This window comes from Phocoena sinus, chromosome 14 (assembly GCF_008692025.1).
Source record: "Phocoena sinus isolate mPhoSin1 chromosome 14, mPhoSin1.pri, whole genome shotgun sequence".
Lineage (NCBI taxonomy): Eukaryota > Metazoa > Chordata > Mammalia > Artiodactyla > Phocoenidae > Phocoena > Phocoena sinus.
This window is the reverse complement of record NC_045776.1, coordinates 43,306,832-43,330,379: the sequence shown is the minus strand read 5'-3', so window position 1 is coordinate 43,330,379 and position 23,548 is coordinate 43,306,832. Positions and strand designations below refer to the sequence as shown.

Genomic DNA, 23,548 nt, shown 5'->3' with positions numbered 1-23,548 from the left:
GCAGCTCCCTTTGGGGAGTCTCATGGCAACAGGAGGGCTGGAGGACTGTTTCACTTTTTTATTCTCATGCTAAAAGGATTGAATTTTTTTTTACAAAAGAACCCATGGATCACTTTCATCAGTTTTCAAAGAACTAATGTTAAAAAAAAAAAAAAAAACCTTAAAGACATGCAGTATCAGTATATTCATGTCCTTTAAATACGAAGTTTTGGAGCTAAACATGTTATTCTTGGCTACATCATTACAAATGATCATAAGGATATCAACTTATTGCTAGACTAATAAAAACATCTGTATCCCTTAAGTACTGTGTCCAGTGGTAGTTACGTCATCCCAAAGTATTTTGTATATAAGGCTATCCACCCCCTTGCCATTAGTCTATAAACCTCTTTTAACTGAAATCAAATTGCCTTTGATTTCTAGCATCTAATAAAGGACCTACAACATAGTAGAAACTTACTGCAAATAAACACTTCACAACTGATAATATAGCCAACAATGATTTAAACTTTTGGAGACTCTGATGTAATAAACCCGTGAAATCGTTATTCCTACAAAAGTGGTGAGGCCCATGGAGTATAACCCACTGCTTTCAAACTCAGGAGAGTTTTTTTTTTTTTCGGTATGCGGGCCTCTCACTGTTGTGGCCTCTCCCGTTGCTGAGCACAGGCTCCGGACGCGCAGGCTCAGCGGCCATGGCTCACGGGCCCAGCCGCTCCGCAGCACGTGGGATCTTCCCGGACAGGGGCACGAACCCGTGTCCCCTGCATCGGCAGGCGGACTCTCAACCACTGCGCCACCAGGGAAGCCCCGAAATCAGGAGTTTTAAAAGGTGATGCATGACAGATGCACTGAAGGCTGATCCACCGCAACTGCTGTAAAATGTAGACATTATTTCATCTAATGAATGGATGAAACCACAGTGAGACCTGGCCCCTGCCTTCTTCCTTCCAGAGCCACACCAAACGAAAAGGAAACACAGAATGAAAACTGCTGGACAAGTCCCCTCTTCAGCTCTCACTGGACCTTAGGAGAACAGGACCAAAGGAGACCTCTCCAGGGCTTTGGTTTCCCTGCAAAAGGCAGCTTAAAGCAGGTAACAGAAACTCAATGAGCATTCCAGTCTATTTACTGCTAGCCTGTCATGTCAGTCTGGCGATGTCTGTGGGCCTCCGACCATGCATCCACCAAATGAGGAAGTGTGCTGGGTTATTTCTAACAAACCTACCAGCTCTAACACTGCGCGACCCTTGTCATCTGTTTTGATAACTGCTCACTGAATACATTTTGTTTTCTTAATTTGACTGACTCCGTGGGCTACAAGGCAAGGCACCATTTGATTATAAAAGAACATGGTTTCTTTACAAAAATTTTACATACATCTCTTTACACTTGGTGCTTCAGAACGTTCAGGCACAGGGTTAAAAACTCCTTTCTGGAATCAATTGTACTTAGGAATATCACAATTTGCCACTAAGTGTTAAATATTATGTTTTTTGCAAACTATTTTCATCGGCATATAACACTGTGTTAGTTTAAGGTGTACAACATAATGATTTGATACATGTATATATGGTGAAATGATTACCACAAGGCTAGTTAACATCCATCACTTCACACGGTTACAGTTTTTTTTTCTTGTGATGAGAGTTTTTAAGATCTAATCTAAGTGATAGTTTTCTTTTTTATTGGCCATGCCGAGGGGCATCTGGGATCCTAGCTCCACGACAAGGGATCGAACCCATGCCCCCTGCACTGGAAGTACAGAGTCTCAACCACTGGACCGCCAGGGAAGTCCAAGTGATAAATTTTAAATGAGTCAATACATGTTCATCAACTCTCCCCCGGAGCTCAATTAGCTCTTTGTAAACCTTAGTGTCCATTATCTCCTTTTTGGCAGATTTCATCTGTACAAGTCTGTGCAGAAATAAATCACTGCATTATAAGTAGCTATTTCCATTTCCATCTCTCTCAGAAACCTAGAGATCTTCATGTAAAGGGAGGATTTTTTTTTTCTTTTGGTAGGAATCCTTTATTTTTGAATAGTACTATTTGCCTTTTACAATGAATGCTAAAAATGCCAGATCTTCATTTTATTCTAATAGTTCTATGAAACAGGATAGATGAAAAAGCTGGGCATAAAGAGCTTGCTGAATCTTTTAAATATACAATAGCTAGTTGGTATAAGAACAAGTACTAGATCCAGAGTCTTCTGATCCCTAAACCAGAGAACATCAGAAGTCTGAAAGACAAGCTCTAGTCCTGGTTGACTAGTTACTAGCTGTGCAGCCGTGGGTCAATCACTTCGTCTGGGGCCTCAGTTTTCCCAGCCGTATAATAATGGGGTTGAAGTAGGTGATCTCTAATGGTCCTTCTAGTTCTAAAGTTCCAAGATTTTTTTCCCCAAAAAAGGTAATGTGACAACGTGGAAGAAAGACTTTATGCTGTTTAAAGGCACAGTTTCAGGAGGATGTCTTTCTTCATCTTGTATCTCTAATATCTAGGTTAAGTATACCTACACTAACTACTCAAGATAAATGAACATGGCAGAACCTCACAGTTGCCTATTCAAACTCCATTTTCCCGTTCTTCCTTGGTAACAGAACCCCAATTTCATTCAGGGCAGCAGGGAGCCCAGCTCAAAGACTATCATTCCCAGGTGTCCTTACAACTAAGTTCTGGCTAGTGAGACGTAAGCGGAACTACTACATGGGACTTCCGGGAAGGGTCCTTACAAAGGGGGCACTCTATTTCTTCTTCTTCCCTCCCTTCCATCGCTCCTTCTAATGACCCAAGGGCAAACATAGAGACTGGAGACCCACAGCCATCTTAGCCTGTGAAGCTACATGACAGCAGAAGTGGGAAAGTGTGTGAAGACTTTCTCCACAACAGAAACAGTCCTCCATCCAGACTTCTTTTGTACAAGAAGCCTCATGGGTTTAAACCACTGCAGGCAGGTTTCTCTTACAACCAAACCTAATTCCTAACTGATGCAATAACTGACGGTCTCCTGAGAAGAGTTGCACCATCAGTAAAGGAACCATGTGAAAATTTTCCAAAGGTTCATAAAAAGCACACTTTCATCAAAGGATGCACTGGTTGTTCGGTCTTCACTGCAACTGCGACTTGGTGAGGGGAAGAGAGGATTTCCTTTTTTTCAGCTGTGGGATGCTGCAGTGGGGTTGAGGGCAGGGTTGTCTTGCCCAAGTAACCAGTTCTCCTAATCAAAAATGCAACATTCACGCATATAACTTATTCATACTCCAGGAAAAGAACCTGATTAGGCACAGATTTTATTAGCACTCACTTGTACAAATACAGTAACTTAAAGATGCTTAATACTTCAGCTGAATGAACTTTTAGCGAATACCTTCACATCAACTTATTCAACCAGGACAAGTCTTAGCGAAGCTTTTCAAATGTTTAAACTTCTCCTAAAATTGACCTACTGTCCAGAAGACCAATTAATGCAGAAGACCAGTTCATGAGACTTTTACCGTACTATTAAAATATCAGCTCAGATGAGACAGTCTTTCTAAAGGAAATTTCTTTAAAGTTAAAAGGAAGAAGAAAATTAAGAGTGTTTGATTGGCGGCATCATGATATAAATCAGGTAAATGACTAGGACAGATTTTGCAGAAGCATGTGTGACATTAAATTAAGAATCAATGTCACAGTCTTGAATTTTTAGAAGGGTCTAAAAGTATTGCCCATCTTAACGCCCATTTTAAGAAAATATACCTATGGTTGGGAGATAGGGACTTCCTATTAGGGTGTGGGGATATGTGTGTGTGATTTACAGTGGCACAATGAACGAAGAACTGTTGACATAAGTCTTTCACTTTAACTGTTTAAAATGAGAATACAGTGGATGCAACAACTGATAATCAGCCACTGAACCCTTGAAAATAACAGCCAATTCTACTTCAGGAAGACAATGTGGAAACACTGCCAGAGAAGAGCACAAGCATCCTCCCACAGCAGTTGAATCTATTTACATCATTAAATCACTAATTTGGCCTATTACACAGGTTTTAACCTCATGTGATTCTGATGGAGATTCTTCTTCCAGATTATATTTTAAAAAAACAAGAGCAGCTACTGATTTCCAATTTTATATGATTTCTCCCATTAGCCCCTAAAAAGGCCATACAATTATTAAGACTCTTCTATAACTAAAAACAAGTACTTTCTAGACATAGCTGGGAAAGCATCTTAGGAATTAGAATGGGCATAATGAAGATGGCAGTATGGCTAAGATGAATAAATTACTCTCTTTGTGGGTAATTTCTTTTCAACACAGCAGGCAAACTGAAAAAGTACAAGCTGTTTTTCATATTTTAAGTTATGTTTGCAAGAATTAACTTAAGTATCTTTATACAAAACCCTCATCACCTTGGTGATCATACCCTTATATATCCTAGAATACATGACAGTCCCAACTCAAGCAGTGAAAGACCCTCCCAGTGCACTTAGTAGGAGACCTTCATTTTTAACAGGGAGGTACTTGGAGGCAGAACCAGAGCTGAAGAGATTTGGTTTACTGATTTATGACTCTAAGGGTAAGAAGTGGAAGCAAAGCAAAATTAAACAGGAAGCAGTCTTACCTGTACCATTGAGTGTAGTGTTTTTATTTGTGTACAGCCTGATCATATGTCCTATTGTTTTTACATTCTCTCTCAACATTATTCCTCGAGCTTGTACCATAAAGAGATATGTGTTGGCTATAAAGAAAAAAAAAAAAGAGAGAATGTCATGACTCAATAAACTTTTTTAAAATTTTTAAAAATAATATTCAGAATTGAGGAACTGCCCAATAGACCCAAACTGACTCAATTAGTACATCCAAAGGGAAAAGAGAAATATAAAATGACTATTTCCCATTATCAAAAACTTACAAAAACAAACTCTTTTAAAAAAAACAATAAAATGAAAAAATTAAAGTAGTAACATCCATCCATCAAACAGAATGAGACTAAATGAACAAACTGAAATATCGTAATTCCTTTATCCATAGATGATTTTCTACTATGAAATTTCAAAGAGGCATTTTTTTGTAAGTATTCAACCATATACTCCTAAAATTCACTTTCTCTAATTCTATATTAATTCCCTCAAACCAAAGACTCCACAAAGGTGAGGATTCCATCTTGAATCATAAATATATCATAAATCAATATCTCTAGTAGGGGTATGGATCTGGCAAATTCTCAAGGCGTTGGAGGGGCATAGTGTAGAATGATCTAGAATCAGTATCACTTTTTGTAATTTTTCTTAAATACTTGAACTTTTACACTCCCTTTCAATCACAAATCTACCTACCAGGACTGTAAAAGCAGATAAAATCAAAATCAATGTGGCATTTTCAAGCTGTTAATCTAATTCTCCAGAGTAAGTGCTTCAAAAATAATTTCTAATCTCCTCCTTTGGGAGAAACTGGTAATTTGACAAAAATTACAAAAATCCCTGACTTTTGAGATGGCAAGCCTCCTCAGACAGGCACAGAAGTCAAGTCAAAAGACCTTTTCTTTTTTGGTCCTTATTCTGCTACCATGGGCAGCTCACTGGATCTCAGTTTCCTCAACTAAAACTGGCAGTACTGCACTAGGTTTCTCTAAAGCCCCTTCTACTCTAACTTCTCCAAGCATGAAGCTAAAAATCATAAACTCCGTTCAGACAAGAGGAGGAAGCTCATTTTCATGGCAAAACCAAGAAACTGCAAGGCTCGGTTAATGGCTCTTTCAATTTTAAGATAAGCTGTCTCCCAACACAGTAATGACACTCTCGAAAAATGAATGCTGAATGAAAAAATCAAAAATGCCGACTCATTTTCTGGGCCCAGCTCTGCTTCTTCGACATGGTACAGAGAAATGAGCAAAACGTTTGCTACCTCCTTTCCCATTTTTTTGAAATTTGAACTTGCTCAAAGTACAAATGAACAGAAAATAGATAACGAGAGTAGAGAAGCAGAGTGTATTAACACTCTTTCTCTCACCTTCAAGCCATAAAAGAGAGAGAAACAGAAATCCAGGTTCCACATAAGCTTTATCTCAATCATTTTTAGTAGACTGTCCACATCCTCTCTAGAAAGCAGTCCTATAATTAGATTTAACTTGTTTAGGCTTGAATTTATTATACCAGGGTTACAAGCCCCACAAGTTTTTATTACATTTTTGCTTTCTAATGGACTTTAAAAGACAAACGAGACAAAGTGAAGAATGAAAACAAAGAGAACAGCCAACCAAAAATGAATGTTCAAGAAAAGCAAAAGTAACATTAGCAGCTCTACCTAAACCAAGATCTCAAGTTCAACTGAAATGATGCAGGAAAAAAAAATGAATGCCAATTGATTTACAATCTCTTGGATCATTTAATCCTAAAGTTATACACGAAATCTGTTATCAGTGGTGTAAATATCCTAAATATTTGTTATGCACCAAACTGAAAAAAAAAGAAAAAAAAAAAAGACCTGTCATGGAGAAGCAGGACTGAGCCAAGGGTTATTAAGCCAAGACCAGTACTGATTCCCAGACTTGGAAGAAACAGTACTGGCCTAAGCAAGGACATACTAGGTGAGAACACATGTGCCTCATTGTCAGTCCTGGAAACAGAACTTTTAAAAAGTATATAGCTTTTACTTTTAATTAACACACCTACTCTTATAAAGAAAATGGTTTGAATCTTGAAACCAAGTCAAATTTAAGAAACAAGGAAAACATCCAGTATAGAAAAGGATAATCAAAGTCAAATTTTCCTAAAAACTTTCAAAATATCAGGTAACAAAACCGTTAAGAAAATTTATCACTGATGGCACCTGTGACAAAGGTGAATCATTTACCAAAAGACTGCATTTACTATTCATTAGATGGATGGAGAAAAAATAAAGTGAGACACCAAGCTCTCCAAATGGAAATCTATTAGTTTATTTTAAATCATTCACAGCTAACTGAGTTACATTCCTTAGGTTAATAGTCCTCACGGGTTTAATCCCTAAAGATCAAAACCCATTAAGGAATGAAGCTGTGTTTAAACAGAGGCATTGTTAACAGGAGCAAGGCCATGTGTCAGAGTTTCAAGGCCCAAGAAACCAGCACTGAATGGTCCAGACTGTCTGATTACCAAACATCATGAAAGTCCAGTAATCCACACTCAAATAACTATACTTGCCTGCTAATTATCATTACTATAAAATATAATATCTTATTGGCAAGCCTGGAAATCCTGGTCTAAAATTTCTATTCCAACTTACAAAAGACTACATTTCAGAAAACAAAGAGGGAAATCTTTCCCATCCTTGCCCTTTGGTCTCCAGACAACTCAGAAACACACTAAAAACTACCACTGGTTAATTAAAATGATGCCATGTTCTCTAATTTAGTTCATTTGCTATTTGCCTCTGCATTGTGAGACATAAATTTAACTTCTTTACTTAGTCTGTTTTCCAGAGGGGAACAACTACAACTTAAAGGAAAAAAACTTTCAAAAATCAACAGTTTACAACAGTTTCTAGGCATCCTACCCTGGGTTTGTGTGGAAAGATTTATGAGCATGCCTCATTCTCAACTTAATAAAACTAAGGAGTACATTTGCCATAAAGCTGTGTCTCTCTACCTCTTTCCACACGCAGCTTTGCTCATTGAAAGCACGCTGTGTATTCAAGCCAAGGAGACTGTGCCGTCTGCAGTGATCTGGAAAGGCTTCCTGAGCACTGAAGGACTCAAATACAACATCCCTCTGATCCCGACATCCATGTTTCTAATCGTCACAATCTCCAGGTCCTTTAACAAAACCAGAAGTCAACTACAGAGCTGACTGTGAGGGAGACTGTGTTCGTTAGGCATGCTCACACACAGCTATAAACGCAGTGCTGGAGCTAAGACAGACAAGGTACAAATACAATCTGGGGAGACACTCACACAAAAGTAAAAGTAGGAACCATGGTGGTGAATTACCACAGGAAAAATTATCTAGAAAGGAGATAAGAAGGTGAAGTTCAGACCACAAATAGGAGACACAAAGATAAAAGACCCCGAGATGAATTAATCTGAGCTTGAACATGGTGAAGAAGTCACTGGACAAAAGAAAAGGGAACGGTCAACCATGTCAAATGTCACCACACAGGCTAACAAGAAAGACTAAAACACAATAGCTTAGAAAATAAAAAAAAACTAATACCTAGTGCATACTCTACTGGGCAACCTTAGAAGTTCTTTACATATACTAATCTATGTAACCCTTACAAGCAACCCTATAAACTAGGTACTAATATTCCCATTTTACAGATAAGGAAATTGAAGCATGCAGTTAAGGGACTTGCTCAAGGTCACACAGTTATTGGCAAGTAGTGGAGCTAGAATTCACTGCCTGCAGTCAGCTCCAGCAACCCAGCTCTTTACCACCATCCCATTTAGCCTTGAAAAAAGGCTATTAGATCACGGTCAACCTTCAAGAGAGCAGTTTCACCCAAATAATGGAAACAAAATGGAAACAACTCCTTACTAGTTAGTAAGGAGTTGAGTGGATAAAGTGGAAGCAGTCCAGTTTTAGAACAGGTAAGTGAGAGCAAGGTCAAGGGAAGTTTTCTTGTAACAGGAGGGACCTGAGCATGACTATGGCCTGAGTGGAAGGAGGAAAGATGAATCTTAAAGCGAAGGCACTAAGAGAAGTAAGAGGAAGGAGGGAGAAGCACATTTCCGTCGATAGGACAGTATAAGCAGAGGCTGTGAGGTGCACAGCTGCAAAGGATATACAGGGATAAGCGATCCAACTTGAATAGTGTTGGCAGCAATGGAAAATAAGTTGTAAAGGTCCAAATGGATGAATGGGGTGAAAAAACAGAAAGAAGAAGAGGGGACTAAAGCTCATTGTGAAGATGAGAAGTAACGTTAATGAAGCTGAGAAAGTGCCAGACGTGGAAGGTTAGATAGATCGGGGTCAGGAGAGAGAGCACACCACAGACATGGGGACACCCAGGCATGGCCAAGCAAGGAAAGATGGAAGACGAGAAGCAGACTACCTGATGGTCACCACAGGACGCCTGCAGGGGCAAAGCGGAGCAGAAACGCTCTGAATTGAGCATAACCGCCGAAAGCATCCCAGGGGGGCAGAATGTTGGAGAGCACAGATTTCTGAAGGGAAGGGAAAGGAATTAACATTGAGTAACTACATTCGTCAGGTACTGAGCTAAATGCCATATATAAATATACTTAAACACACATATAATTACATTTCACTTAATTCTTATGTAGCAGGTTGAATGGAGGCCCCCAAAGATGTGTGCACATCCTAATTCCCAGAACCTGTCAATGTTATCTTATTTGGAAAAGGAGTCTTTGCAGAGGTAATTAAGTTAAGGATCTCAAGATGAGGAGATCACCCTGGATTATCTGGGTTAGCCCTAAATCCAACGGCAAGTGCACATACAAGAGAAAGGCAGAGGGAGGTTTTTACACACACACACACACACACCCACACACACACACACACACACACACATACGAGAAAGCAATGTGAGGATGGAGGCAGAGATTGGAGTGATCTGGCCACCAGCCTAGGAAGCCAAGGAATGCCAACAGGCACCCAAAGCTGGAGACAAGGAAGGATTCTCCCCTAGAGCCTCCAGAGGGTGCACAGCCCTGCCAACTCCTTGATTTCAAATTTCTGGCCAACTGGAATAGAGTGTGGTAACGTGTACGGCAGCCCTAGGAAACGAATACACCACCCCAGGATACAGGTACAGCTTCCCCCATTATGAGATCAGAAAACAAACTCAGAAGTTACACAGCTGGAATTTTTAAAAATCAAGATTCAAGCACTGGTCTGAATGACCCTGAGGGGCAGCTGTTTGGAAGAAGCAATGGCTTCTTCTAGAGGAGAGAGAGGGGCTAAGAAAAAGAAAAATCTTCAACGTAAAAAGTTATGAGGGAAGTGACAATAGGAGGGATAAACAGATTTCAACTAATGTGAGGAGGAAGTCAGAAGGGGCACTTCAAAGTCACAGGAGAGAAAACGGTTTCCCATATAATCCACAGAACACGTAAGGAAATAAACAATATGGAAAAAGGCAAAACACTGCATGTAGACATCCCTTGACAGTAACCACAGATATCTGAATGAGGTATTCTCTGAACTTCTAAGAACTCACAATAATCTATTTCACATGCTTGTAAGTTTTCTTCTTTCCACATCTAGCCCCTTGTGCAACAAGTTTCCAGACATTACTCATGCAAGTTTGTACAAGCTAAATATATTATCTCTAATAATAATGCTGTAGACCCCAGGATGAGGCCACATGACATGTGAAATATAGTTCATACTTTGCCTAGGACCAAAGTATTGCTTGAGTTAAAAACAAATAGTAACAGACTTCTAGGCTGTGCCAGGCTGTAAAACAAATGATTCCCTTTATGTCAAAGCACTATTTAAACAGATCTCACTATTTAAACACTATCTTACCATGGTGATAATAATTCAAAGTCAGGTATGGGCTCAAGAAAATCTGCAGAGCAAATAATTACTAGCCTATAATATCCTCCTCCTTACCTTTCCAGTAAGTCACAGGCTGACTAATAAACAGAATGAAATAATTCTGTGGTCAGGATCTCGTTTTATCAAGCAATAATGAATACAGTGATCACATACTGTACAGATCTATTTCAGATCTTAGCCAACAGCTCAAGCTTTGCTGATGTAGACACCAAAAATTAACAAAAAATTCTTTCCAACAGGTACTTTTACCACTTCCACTCTGCATTTCAACAGTTTTAAGTTATTTGAGGGTATTACTTGTGTTTGAATACTGATCAAAGTTAAATATTTTTGAATAAAATTTGACTTTTCCAACAGTCTTATTAAAGACGTTCAGGGTAGAGACGTGTTTATTCAATAAATATTTGTTGAATAACTACCAACTGCCAAGCAGTACCAGAAACTAAGAAGCCATGGGGGTTCCTCTGTAAAAACCAAAATCCTGAAAAAGAATAAACTGCCTAAAACATCGGAATTACTTCTACAACAACCAGACCATCAGTTCAGCCTAGTTTAAACTCAGCTGTCTAACACACGATAGCTCTCAGCACTGTCATTTGTTAATTCACTGTTATTCACTTAAACACATAGCCTCTTTAAAGCATGACAGAAACCTGAAGAGTTGAGCTATAAACCACATTAGAGAAAAGTAGAATCAGGAGGAAATGAGGGAATCAGGGAAGGAAAAATGCAGACAATTACACTTTTAATCTAATCAGTAAGGAAACTTACCTAATGAAATTACAGACTAAAAGATGAAACCATAAATAAACACATCCAGGAAACATTATAAATCTGCTGAAAATGAATGATTTCAGAAGACATTTAAAGTGAATGCGAAATGAACCTCTACCCGCTTAAGAATGCTATCTTGAGAAAAAATAAAAGGGAGACCTATTTGAACTATGTTTTACAACCATCCCCAATTTCCCTGTGTTGTCACAATTAAAATATCTTTCATAATTTCAACTTACTTAATCATGAAAGTAAGTATAACAGGCAGGAGAAAGGGGACACAGCATGGGAAATGAATTTCAAAGATTTCCAAAGCTAGAGCATATTTTCAAATCAAAAAACAAGGCATCTTCTCATTCTCTACCATTGATCTCTTTTCAAAGATTTATTTTTATTTATTTATTTTATTTTATTTTTTGGCTGCGCCGGGTCTTAGCTGCAGCACGCGGGATCTTTTAGTCACTGCATGCAGACTTCTTAGTTGTGGCATTCAGGATCTAGCTCCCCGACCGGGGATCAAACACAGTCCCCCTGCGCTGGGAGTGCAGAGTCTTACCCACTGGACTGCCAGGAAAGTCCCTACCATTGGTCTCTTGATTCAAATGAAAATAAAGTCCAAGTTCTCTTCCTCCAAGTCAAACTGGAAATTGCACTATAATCAGAAGCCATAATATCTGAGCGATTAACTTAATTACCAACAAGGTAATATATATAAATGATTTCAGTAAAGAATTATTAACGCTAGCAAGCTCCAAATATTTAAAAATAAAGAAAGAGGTAATATTTCAATTAAGATATCATGGTATAGTAACAAACCTCATAGACCTGTTTAGCTATGAAAATATTATAAAGACTTTTATAAGTCTTTTGTTTTGAAATTACTTCCACTGGCTAACATGTAAGGCCACATGCTTTAATAACTTTTACTGACCTTGTTAAGTGAATTACAGTATATCTTTCTAATAATTAAAAATACTAAATAACAAATTTAGGATCAACCTATAACTCAATCACATAGTCAGTGCAGACTCATAAAGAAACAAATGATCCTGGTTGTCTTAAACAACCTGTCTGTCCATTCTGCCCATTTCCATTCTGGAGGAAAAAAATTCTTCACCGTGATAGCCATTTCTGTCTCCAGTAAAACATGATGCTATAAACAAATTAATCCGTTTTTTAACAGGTGAGATCAGTTCTATGAAAGATCAAATGATATGAGATAACCAGTCTAAAAAGTAAAACTATTTAGCACTAAATTATTTCCCAACCATTTGGGGTGTTTGTCAGAAATAAGTTCCCAGGAGCTTCCCTGGTGGTGCAGTGGTTGAGAATTCGCCTGCCAATGCAGGGGACACGGCTTCGAGCCCTGGTCCAGGAAGATCCCACATGCTGTGGAGCAACTAAGCCCGTGCACCACAACTACTGATCCTGTGCTCTAGAGCCTGCGAGCCACAACTACTGAGCCCATGTGCCACAACTACTGAAGCCCACGTGCCTAGAGCCCGTGCTCCACAACAAGAGAAGCCACTGCAACGAGAAGCCCGTGCACCGCAAGGAAGAGTAGCCCCTGCTCACTGCAACTAGAGAAAGCCCGTGTGCAGCAATGAAGACCCAATGCAGCCAAAAATAAAATAAATAAGATAAATTTAAAAAGAAAAGAAAGAAAAGAAATAAGTTCCCAGGGTCCAGAATTACCTGAAGTATTCATTAAAAATCAACCAGGATCACAATCAGAATATCTGGTGATAAGACCTGGGTTGCCTTAGGTAAGGCTTAAGCACCTTCATGTTTGAAAATTGAAAAACCATTCTCTAAACATCATTAACATTTGTTAACAAGCAAAAAAGTAGAAGCTTTCATAATCAGTTTAACTTATACCAAATACATCCTCTTTTATACAGCTTTCTAATTTACGAACAATTCATTCAGACAACGAAGAATCTATGTTTCATCCCTAACGAACATACAACACAAAGACCTCATAGAGCCAAAGACTTTTACTAACTCGAGAAAATTAATCATGAAAACAAAGATACGAACAGGAAGTCATACTTATTATGCCTCTGGAGAAAAAAAGTTAATTACAAATTTGAGATTTATGTTTTCCTAAACATTTTGCCGTGCCACATAGCCAAAAATAAAACTGACAAACATCCTTTAAGCTATCTTTCCTATTTTAACTGAGGAGGGTTTTTGCTGTGGTTTAAACTGAACTCTGTCAAGTTCTGCCATGACAGAAAACAAGTATGCCCATGAAACAGAACAAATTAAGTCGGCCCAGTATAGGACATACATGCTAGAGAGAAATAAAATTGGGGTGCTACCTGAAACTCTCCAGTGGGCCCAAGACATGAGTAAAAATACCTAGTAATAACTAGAGTAAACCATTTTCCATGGCATTGTAGGTATCCTCAGAAAACCTTTTAACCTTCAATGGACCCAATCTTCAACTCGAATCACAATATTACTCGTATATTATTCTCTTTGTTATCATCCTGACAACAGGCAGAAGTGGAAAGAAAAGACTATAAATATTCAATCACCGGAGCCTCTGGGAATCAAAAAAAGAAAAAGAAAGAGATTCACATGGAAAAGGAGAAAAAAGAGAAGACAAGGGAGAAAGAGCTGGGGGCAGGCTGCTCTGATTAAACTGGTAAAAAAAAAAAAAAGTGCAGTCCAAGCAGTGGTGACAAGAGCTAGCATGGTCTAAGGCGGCCAGGAAAATGGACCAGAAGGAGAAAACTGTAAACACACAAAGCCGGAGGGGCTCTCCATTCTCCAGAACCCAAATAGGACCTAGGAAATCCAAGTTCTAGAAAAATCTCTCCACAACGCACCTCCTTCTCACCACCTCCACATTTTCACTCAGGTTAAGACAAACATGAGGGGCAGGCTGGAAAGGGAAAAGGAGTCACAAAGGCAGGTGGGTAGAAGTGGGCACAGGTGGAAGAGGGAGAGGGCTGCAGAGATGAACACAGCGCCGAGGAAACAAGGGCAAGGGGCTGAGAAGCCTGTCCGGTCCCCCAAGCAAAGCACCTTCTCCAGCCTTAACCTGTGGTCATCTACTCTCGGCTGGAGAACAGGTTACGAAAGGAACGCTTAGCAGGCCACTTATTTTGTTGTTTACAGCTCAGTTAGAATGGTCTGGTTTGGCTTCTTTACAAAGAGCGGAAAACCTGCCCGTAATTGCGCTCACTGCTCTCACACTATCCAGAAGAGTCTCCTCTCTTCTCCGTGGGGTATTCCTTAAAGCTGAAGAAGACACAGGTCATATGTCCCCCAAATCTTCAATGTTCCAGGGCAACTCAGGCACAGAAATCCCAAGGGGCACAGTTCAGCTTTTCCAAAAATCATCCACTTCAGCTCTTCCAACAACAACGCGTGAGACTCTGGGCAAGTGGTGATCTTTAGGGGCCTTTCCTTCTCTTCCTTTACAACAAGGCCATTCTCCTAGCACGGGGCAGGGGGTGCGGAGCTCCAATAGCAGACCTCTGGAATCTTGCTCCTGGGGCTTCTCTGCACACAGCTCTGGCTCCAGAGCCAAGGCCTCTGTGTCCAAAGTTCCCATGGCCCGGGGCCCTCAGACAGAGGGGCTCCGGTGGGGAGAGGCTTAGCCACAGCTGCAACCACCAGAGCCTAACGCCATGCGCACAAGCGTATGTGTCCTGAGAAGCTTCGCAGTACATCCTGTGATAAACAGGCTGGTCACAAGATGGGTACGGAAATTACTCACCCTCTATACACGTAACACTGCCCCGAGAGGAAAATGCATTCTGTTCCCAACAAAATTCCAAATAGTATTTGGAATACCTACCAATACAGAGACGACAAACCTAGATTAGGCGTTTCTCTTTTTAAGGTATCCACAGACACGGCTATTTTTACCTTTAATAAACATTAAAAAGTAGTAATGATAAACACTGCTGCAGAATAAATGCGTCACTACCTCATTCTGCCACGCTGTTTAATAGACGTCAAATTTACTTATAAAATGGTAACAAGGAGAATGGTATTTAGCATTGTCAGATTTCAATCAATCAATATCCCCTTCAAAAATACCTAATTTCCCACAAGGTCATAGGATTTAGATTCACTCATGCTGAAACAATATAGCTGAGTTAACAGATACACTCAAGAATGGCAACCAGAGAATAAAATAATAAAAATAAAAGAATGGCAACCTGACGGCGGTAAGCAGCCTCTGAGAAGGCTCCCCTGCCCCTTGAGTGTGCACTGGACCTAGAGACTCTTTTCTGACAAAGAAAATATGGCGAAAGCAATAGGGCTGGGAGCTGCCCAATGGAGAGGTGCCAGGGCAAGGAACTGAGTGAGGCCTCCAGCCGATAACCCGCGAAGAAGCAAAGTCCTCAGTCCAACAACCCTCAGGGAACAGAATCCTGCCCAGATGCATGTGGGTGAACTTGGAAGCGGATCCTCCCCCAGTGGAGCCTCCAACCACAGCCCTGAGCTACACTCTGTAGCCGAGTAAGATACCTTGAACCAGAGGCATCCAGCCAAACCGTGTCCAGATTCCTGGCCACAGAAACAATGAGATAATACATGTTTGTTGGTTTAAGACCCTCAATTTGGAGGTAATTTGTTAGAAAGTAATAGATAGCTAATACACTGACCAATTCTGGCATTTTCTCCACTGTTCCTCATCCCCTGACAGCCCCTCCATACTCTTCCAAGGTGTCTAACATCCAACACTAGAATGGTATTGATGAGTGGGCAGGGAAGAGAACGAACTGGAGCTGCCATACCAAAAGCAGTGATTTAATCGGAAACAGTCACTCAACAACCCTTCACTAAGCCTCTAGTATGTGCCAAGGTAGAAACCAAATCTCTTAACCTAGTCTAGGAAACAGTTTATACTAACATTTGTTCACGTAAACAGAGCCGCTCACTCTTAAGAGCTCAGTCACCCACCTTATTAGGTATGCATGTCCTCAACCTCCCTCTCCATATGCATCTAATTTTTGCTATCATGAACGTCTTTATCTCCTCTCCCATCTCCAAAATTAATCTACCCATATACTTGATCCCACTCCCTCTGCCTGGTCTCCCTGATTCCAGAATTGCTGACTTTAATCCATCCACACCAGTACAGCCTAAGTACTTCTACAATGCAAACCTGATCATGTCACTCTCCTACTTAAAATTTAAGCTCAGTGGTCTGACATTGTCCTCAGGCTGAAGTCCAAGTTCTCAAACCCAGCTTACAAGGTCCTCTATGGTTGGACCCGTATTTCTCTCTCTGGCTTCAGCCCATACTCCTCTCTGATTTCTATTCTTTAGCCCCCTACCCTTTTTCTTTTTTAAAAAAACTTCCCATTTCTCTCTCATCTCTTAGCCTTCAAATATCCCACTCCTACCTGAAGCACTTCTCCCCAGGCCCACCCTTTAATCACCTAACTTAAGCTTCTGGCCTCAGCTTAACCTCCCTCTTCTCCCTGACGCCAAGTCTAGTGCCCCCATCCACCCATCCGGTGCCCCATAGCAAACTGCGCTCCACACTCTCTTCCAGAATAGTTGCTCTGCAACTATGCAAATTTCCCACTGGCTACGAGCTCTATGAAGGCAGGGACCGTGTGGATTCTGCTCAGTGCGGAACCACAGACAAACATGTATGAATAAGTAAATGAATTAAGTCTTCCTAGATCATACGTTGTAATTTGTTCCCTTCCTCAAATCTTCAAACCATGCCCTCACTCCCCAAGCATCCACATAAGCTCAGGTCTTCCCATCTTATAAGGCTCCTTTGATCCACTTTCATCTGACCTCTGATTTACAATCCAACCCAAGGCAATCCAATCCAAGGCTAGGCAATCTGGCTGGTGCCCTATGACACCACAAAAACAGCTCTTGTAGTGGCTGTCACAGAGCTCCTACTTACCAAATCCATGATTCTCCTTCCAGACTTTACCCCACTGAACTATATATCCCACTTCAATGCTTGTTTTGCTGATCATCATTTTTATTTATTTACTTATTTTTGCGAAGGTCTCTCTTCACTTTCATGATCTCTCTCTCGTCCTTCATTTTCCTATTCCTATTTCTCCACGTGCCCTAGGCTGATGGATTTCATCTGTCATTACCTTGCCTTCGGCCTCCACCAGCTGTCCTTGGGTAGCCATCTAAACTTTCCACAGTGTCAATCACACTGCTTCCCATTTAGGGCTGGGGAGTGAAAAAGGTAAAGAGCCTCATGGGAAACCCTTCAGACTGCACTTGGGCTTCCTTCATATTCCAATTTAACCCCTATCATTCCACATTTAAGAGTAACTAAACCTAGTGAGTCACTTCTGCTTGCACAAGTTAGTTTTATTAATTCAGGTGTGTCAGGGGAAAAATAGATATGTATCGTTCACCTATATGCCGAAGACACCCAAATCTCTCTCCAGTTAGACATTTCTCCTGGGCTCTAAGCCCTTATGTCCATCTGCCTACCTACTGACAAGTTCTTCCTGGCTATCCTATAAGCGTCCCAGCTCTATATCTCTAAAACCAAAATCGTCCCCTCAAGGCACTTGCCTTTCTATAGTCCCTACGACCCACAGCCTGGCTGTCTAAGCCAGAATACAAGCATTGTCTTCAAGCTTCTCCCTTTCCTTCAATCCCACTATTCACATCCTCTCCACTCTGCCCTGACCCAACTACAACCTTGATCAGGTTCGAATCTTCTATCACCTGAGCTACTGAAAAAAACTTCCCACCTGGTCTCCCAGCCACTGGCTCTGCCCTCTGTAACCCACACTCCATGCAGAAGAACTGCTCTACAACAAAGGATTCCAGCATCCCCCTTTTCAGAACTTCTGATGTTTCCTGCTACTCACAAGACAAAAATATTAGCATGGGAAGCCTGACCAGTAAGAGAGGCCCAGAAAAAAGAAATACCCAACACGGTGGCCCAAACCAAAAGAACCCCCCAAAAGAGCCATGGTGACCAGAGAACTTGGTGAGGAAAGAAACCAGAAGGACCTTTGAAACACAAAGCAAACTGTAACAGCTCAGAAGTGCACAACCAGACTCACCCAGCCAGGAGGCTAAAGGGCTGCCATAAGAAAGCTACAGGCAACTAACAAGCTACTCTCTGAGCAAACTGAGAGAAACCCAGCCAGAACGTCGGGGGGACTCTGAGCAAGGACCTACTAAGCCACCCGCTCCCACAACACACCCCCCGCCCTGCCCACCCATCCCCAGCTCCACCTGACCCAGCAGGGCACCAACCTCCTTGAGACCCAAAAAAGCAAAGCACATGGCCAGGTGATTCCTCAACGGGCCCACAGGAATTCACACCAAAGTGGCCCAACCGGACTCCATCTCTACGCAAAGAATAAAAGAGCCTGAAAGCAAGTCTGACAAAGGTCAGGACCGTCAAATGGACAGTGAAATCTCCCACCCCCAGGGGAGCTGTGCAATCTCCCCCACAATACTGCCCTGCTGATTAAAGGCTCATCAACTTCTTTCTTAACCACAGACAGCTTTAATAAATCTGTGTGAACCAAGGCCAGTTTCTCTCGGCCAGGAAGTTCAGGGACCCCAAGTGCCAGAACACGAGGCTGGGCAGGGGAGACCCGAGACTCTTCCCAATCTGGCCCACCTACCAACCCACGCTCTGGATGGTAGCCAGATGGAAATACTCCTATTTTCTGGAACCGACCTTTGCTCATGCTGTTCCCTCTGACTAGAGTCCCTTTGCTCAGTCCAGATAAATCCTATCCATCACCTCCTCTGGAAATCCTTAACCAGACCTCACTGCCCACGGCATGCTTTCTGAGGACCTGATGCAGCCCTTTCACGGCGCTCATCCTACTGTATGAGGGAAGGAACTCCGTCTTGGTCATCTTTTTCCTCAAACAATGTCTAGCCTATCTGAGGTGCTCTATTCGCGTTTGCTGAATGGATCTATAAGTCAGTTCACCTACTCCTTTGATACAATAGCAGGTAAATGACTATGTTGTGTTATATTGAAAACAGTTTCACACTAAATGGAACTCCATTTTCAATTCAGCCAAGGCAAGACCTTAGGGGAAGACTGCACTCACCTGTTTGCAATCATGCACAAAAGTAGAAAGAGAATGAGAAAAAATTCAGGGCACCAGCCTCTACTGGGTGGGCTAGAGCCATGTGTCCATGGATTTCCAGGGTGGAGGGTGGTCTGCAGACCAATTTCCCTTAGTACTAAGGTTCCTAATATAAAGAAAGTTCCTGTGTTCTTGCATGAATTAGAAATTTCAAGGAAAGTGTTTCAAATTATTCTTAAAATAATGAGCTTTGAGTTTGCTGGAATTCATTGCAGATTAAAATCCAAAGAGTCAAAAAGTTGTTGAGCCACATGAGAAAACATTGGAAACTAAACATATTCTGGTACCTACAACTGTGTGGTACTATCTTCTCAGAAGGAAGAGAGGGAGAGGAGAACACTGAGGAAGGAGACTAATAAGAGTAACTAAAATGATAGGACTGACTGCCTGGGGGAAGACACACGACAAAAACAGGTCTCTGGGCAAAAAACATAGGAAAATACAATTGATGTCTACTAAAAAGGTTGATGTGGATAGGATCAACATGGATTTTTTAACATAAGAGATTTGAAACATTTATTTAAGATCAATTAAAAAATGCTCTCTTACATAACATGTATTTTAGTCACAAGAAAATTCTGCCCCAAGATGCAATTCAGGCTAAAATATGAATTATTTCAAAAAGATTCTATGTATCTCTAATGTAAACTAGTTATAAGAACCTAATTAGTTTCGGGTATGTCTCATTAATAAGAAATCTGTGATGCAGAGGTAGAAAATAAAACTTATGGTTACCAAGCGGGAAGCAGGGAGAGGGATAAACTGGGAGACTGGGATGGACACATACACACTACTATATATAAAACAAATAACAAGAGCCTACTGTACAGCACAGGGAAACTCTACTCAATACTCTGTAATGACCTATATGGGAAAAGAATCTAAAAAAGAGTGGATAAATGCATATGTATAACTGAGAAGTAAAACAACATTGTAAATCGACTATACTCCAATAAAAATTAATTTAAAAAAGAAAAGAGAAAAAAGAAATCTGTGATGAAACAAGAAGTATGCATAAGGCATTTCTGCAGCATACCAAAGTACTGTGGTTGTCTTGAAAATCAAATTGTGCAATAGATCATTGCATTGTGAGCTGAACTAGACACATTTTTTTTCACGGAACATCATTTTTACTTAAAGGTACACTGAAAACTATGCTCATTTAGACTCTGTATTTGACCTACATTCCCCCCAAAAAGAGCAAAATGAGCCTGACGCTTCAAGAAAAACTGACAGTATGTGTTACCAGTGATAAAATTCAAGCTTTTCAAGCAAAAATTTGAGTTTTGGAAAACTGCTTCTCAATAATTAAAAGTAAGGAGGGTTTTTTGCTGCTAAATAATGTCTAGTTTGAGAAACATTCAGTTTTAACAAACTGTTAACACTTCACAAGTCTTTGGTTTTCACTTCTTCTTACTGGCTTCAATCAATTTTTTTAAGTTATAAATTAGAAGACCCAAAGAACAGAATAGTTTAAATCATGTCAACCTAATTGCCCTAGAAGACAACTGCCAAAATTTTTATGCCATGTCAGTGATTGTTCTATGGCAAACATTAAGTATAGAAATAAGAAAGATATATTACTACCTCACATCAACTGAATTTTAAGAATCTACAGATAATATATTAATGCAATAACAAAAAAATGGCTATCAAGTGAAAGCTGGAATTCTGATTTCCTTTGGTTAGCTTTTGGAGTAATTCTAATATGTTACTCAAAATACCAAGAAAGTAAGAAAATTGTTATCTAAGTGCAAAAAAAAAATTCTCCAGAATCTCTCAAAGTTAAAATATCTCATAAAATAACATCCCCCAAAGATGTCCACCTTTATAGAGCTACATAAGAAAGTAAAAATTGCTGCAGAATGAGAAGTTAATTGATAAGACTTCCAAAATGGCAGAGAATTTTAAGAAAAAGCTTGCTGGATATTTTGGCTAACTACTCTCAAAGCCACTGAGCTATCACTGTCATTTCTACTACAGGCTTCAAGATGTATCCAATTTAGCCTAAAGGAAAAAAACTGCATTAAAAGCAAATAATATGTTGAAATATTCATATTTTTTTCAAACTTTAACCCCAAACTTCTATTTCAGGATATCAAGGTTTCGACAATTTATGCCTTCTCAAGCATCATTCTGAGCTTATACGTTTTACCTGAACCTGAAAATTTAATCAAGAAAAGTCACATAATTTTTAGGAAACACAACAGTCTTGATGAGGTTTGGTTAGGTCTGTTTCTTCCCTCCCCCCTGCAATCCACTGAAATAATCTACTACCATGTGAGACAATGCCCTGATAATAATTCCATCTTAAAATTCTGCAGGTGTTTTCACTCTGTAAGAGGCCATACATACATTTTTAGCTCACTCAGGGGAGAAATGGTACTGGTTCAAAAAACTACTAATGTCTAAAAAGAAATGATAGGAGATGCACAATGTTACTACTTCATTTAACATTAAATACATAATAACCCGGAAGAACTCAGAAAAGTTCTGGAAATACAGTGTTTTAATATCCATATGAAGTTCAGATTTTTCGGTCATGAGAATGCCACACTGGCACCTTTTCAACCAGAGGGGCTGAGAAACCAGGATGTTTACTAAAGAGGCTAATTCAAGCAGATTATACAAAAGTGTATTTTGGACTAGAAACCAAAAGAAAAACTGGTAAATAGGTTCAAATTGTAAACTATCTTGCATAATTGTTAATTTAATCATCTTATCTCAGAATTCATCCTAACAGGTAGCAGAGGCTACCTACCCTTGCAAAGCAGACCCAAGCACACTGAACAATTGGAGCATTGTTTTTACTAGACAACTCATCGCCTAAAAATTCCTGAAGTGTGGCACAAATGTTCACTGACCCCATTCTAAAAAAGCGACCTAGAACAGTACATTCTTGAACTCAATCACATTCCCTACTGTGGGTTTCTCCATCGTATTTTTACAACTAGTTAATATAGCTGAGAGTGTTTGAATAAAATTACGATTACTAAGTTTAAACTTAAAAACTTAATATTAAATGGATAAAGCTGTCACGAATACTCAAGAAAGCGACCAGGACATCTCGGGCCATCACACCTTATTTTGCTCTGTCCACGTAACGCAGTCTTTAAGTTGTTTAAACGTGCATTGACAAAACTCACATGCCAAAGCCATGCCCCGAAGCAGTTTATGTGACAGGTCTGAAATCGCATTTCAAATAAAATGCTTTCTGCCGGGCCCCTGTTTATACAGCTTCCAAATCCCGTAAGTAACATGCTGCGTTTCCTTCACTGTGACCGTGGGAAGTGAGGGTGTGTCTCGGTGCTTACCGATGCCCGGAGCCACATAGATGAAGTAGAGGCAAGACGAGGAGAGGGAGAAGAAGAAGATGAAGGCGAGGAGGGAGCGATTGGAGACCCGCATCATTCGCCTGAGCACAGACATCTTCCTCTTCCCGGCCGGCAGCTCGGGCTGCGCTCTCAACGCGGACTTGGGGGCACCGTCCAGGCCCTAAACTTCCATGAATGTGCTAAAAACCCCAGGACTGCAGCGGGGTCCGCGCGGGGAGGATCTGGGATAGAGGGGCCAGAGCGGGAAGGAGGAGCGAGGAGGGAGCCGACGGAATGAATGAGAGGCGGGGGAGCCGGGGGAGGGAAAGAGTGGGAGGACGCGCGGGAAGGGGGGAGGGGACGCAGGGCAGGGAGCCCCGGGGACCAAATAACCCGAGGAGGCCGTGAAAGGGCGAGGACCCGCGTTCGATACGTCAGGTAGCGGCGGGAGGAGGGGCTTTAAGTGGGGAGGGGTGCGGGCTGCGCGCCACGGCGACCCTGCGGAGAGGGCCGGCCGACTGCAGCAAGCCGGGCTCCCCCGCGGCTCCGGCTGCCCGCGCCCGCCGGGGTCCAGGTCGCGAAGCCCCTGCGCTCAGGGTCCGGGCAGCCCGCGCTTGGCAGGCCTGCGCCGCCTCCTCCTCGGGGCCGCGGCGTCTCGTGCCTGCGCGGGGCTAGCGTGGGCGCCGGGGCCGCAGCCGGCGCGCGCAACGCGCCGGGGCCCGCGGGGGCCCTAGGGGCAGAGGAGCTGGGCGCTCGCCAGCGCGCAGCCTCCTCCTCATGCCTCGCCGGGCCCCGGCGTCCCGCGGCGGCCGCGGGAGCCGAGCGCAGGCGAGGGCGGCGTCCCGGCCAGCGGCGAGGGCGCTCCGGTTCCGGCTCCTGCCTCCG

At 41.4% G+C, this 23,548-nt stretch overlaps 1 protein-coding gene across 3 annotated transcripts in view; it reads right to left on the bottom strand.

Moving 5' to 3' along the window:
* The window catches only part of B4GALT6 (beta-1,4-galactosyltransferase 6), a 65,004-nt gene extending 41,755 nt beyond the window's left edge, over positions 1–23,249 (bottom strand). Inside the window, exons 1-2 of one of the 3 annotated variants that reach the window (XR_004345512.1) lie at positions 22,664–23,249; positions 4,608–4,724 (exon numbers count right to left, since the gene is read on the bottom strand). Coding sequence is in view for 2 of the 3 variants with exons in the window: in XM_032603574.1 (XP_032459465.1) it covers positions 4,608–4,724; positions 22,664–22,778 (232 nt within the window). In the remaining variant the exon portion in view is untranslated. The remainder of the gene's footprint in view (positions 1–4,607; positions 4,725–22,663) is intronic. The other 2 variants (XM_032603574.1, XM_032603575.1) reach the window with 2 other exon arrangements.
* Between the last annotated feature and the right edge of the window lie 299 nt (positions 23,250–23,548).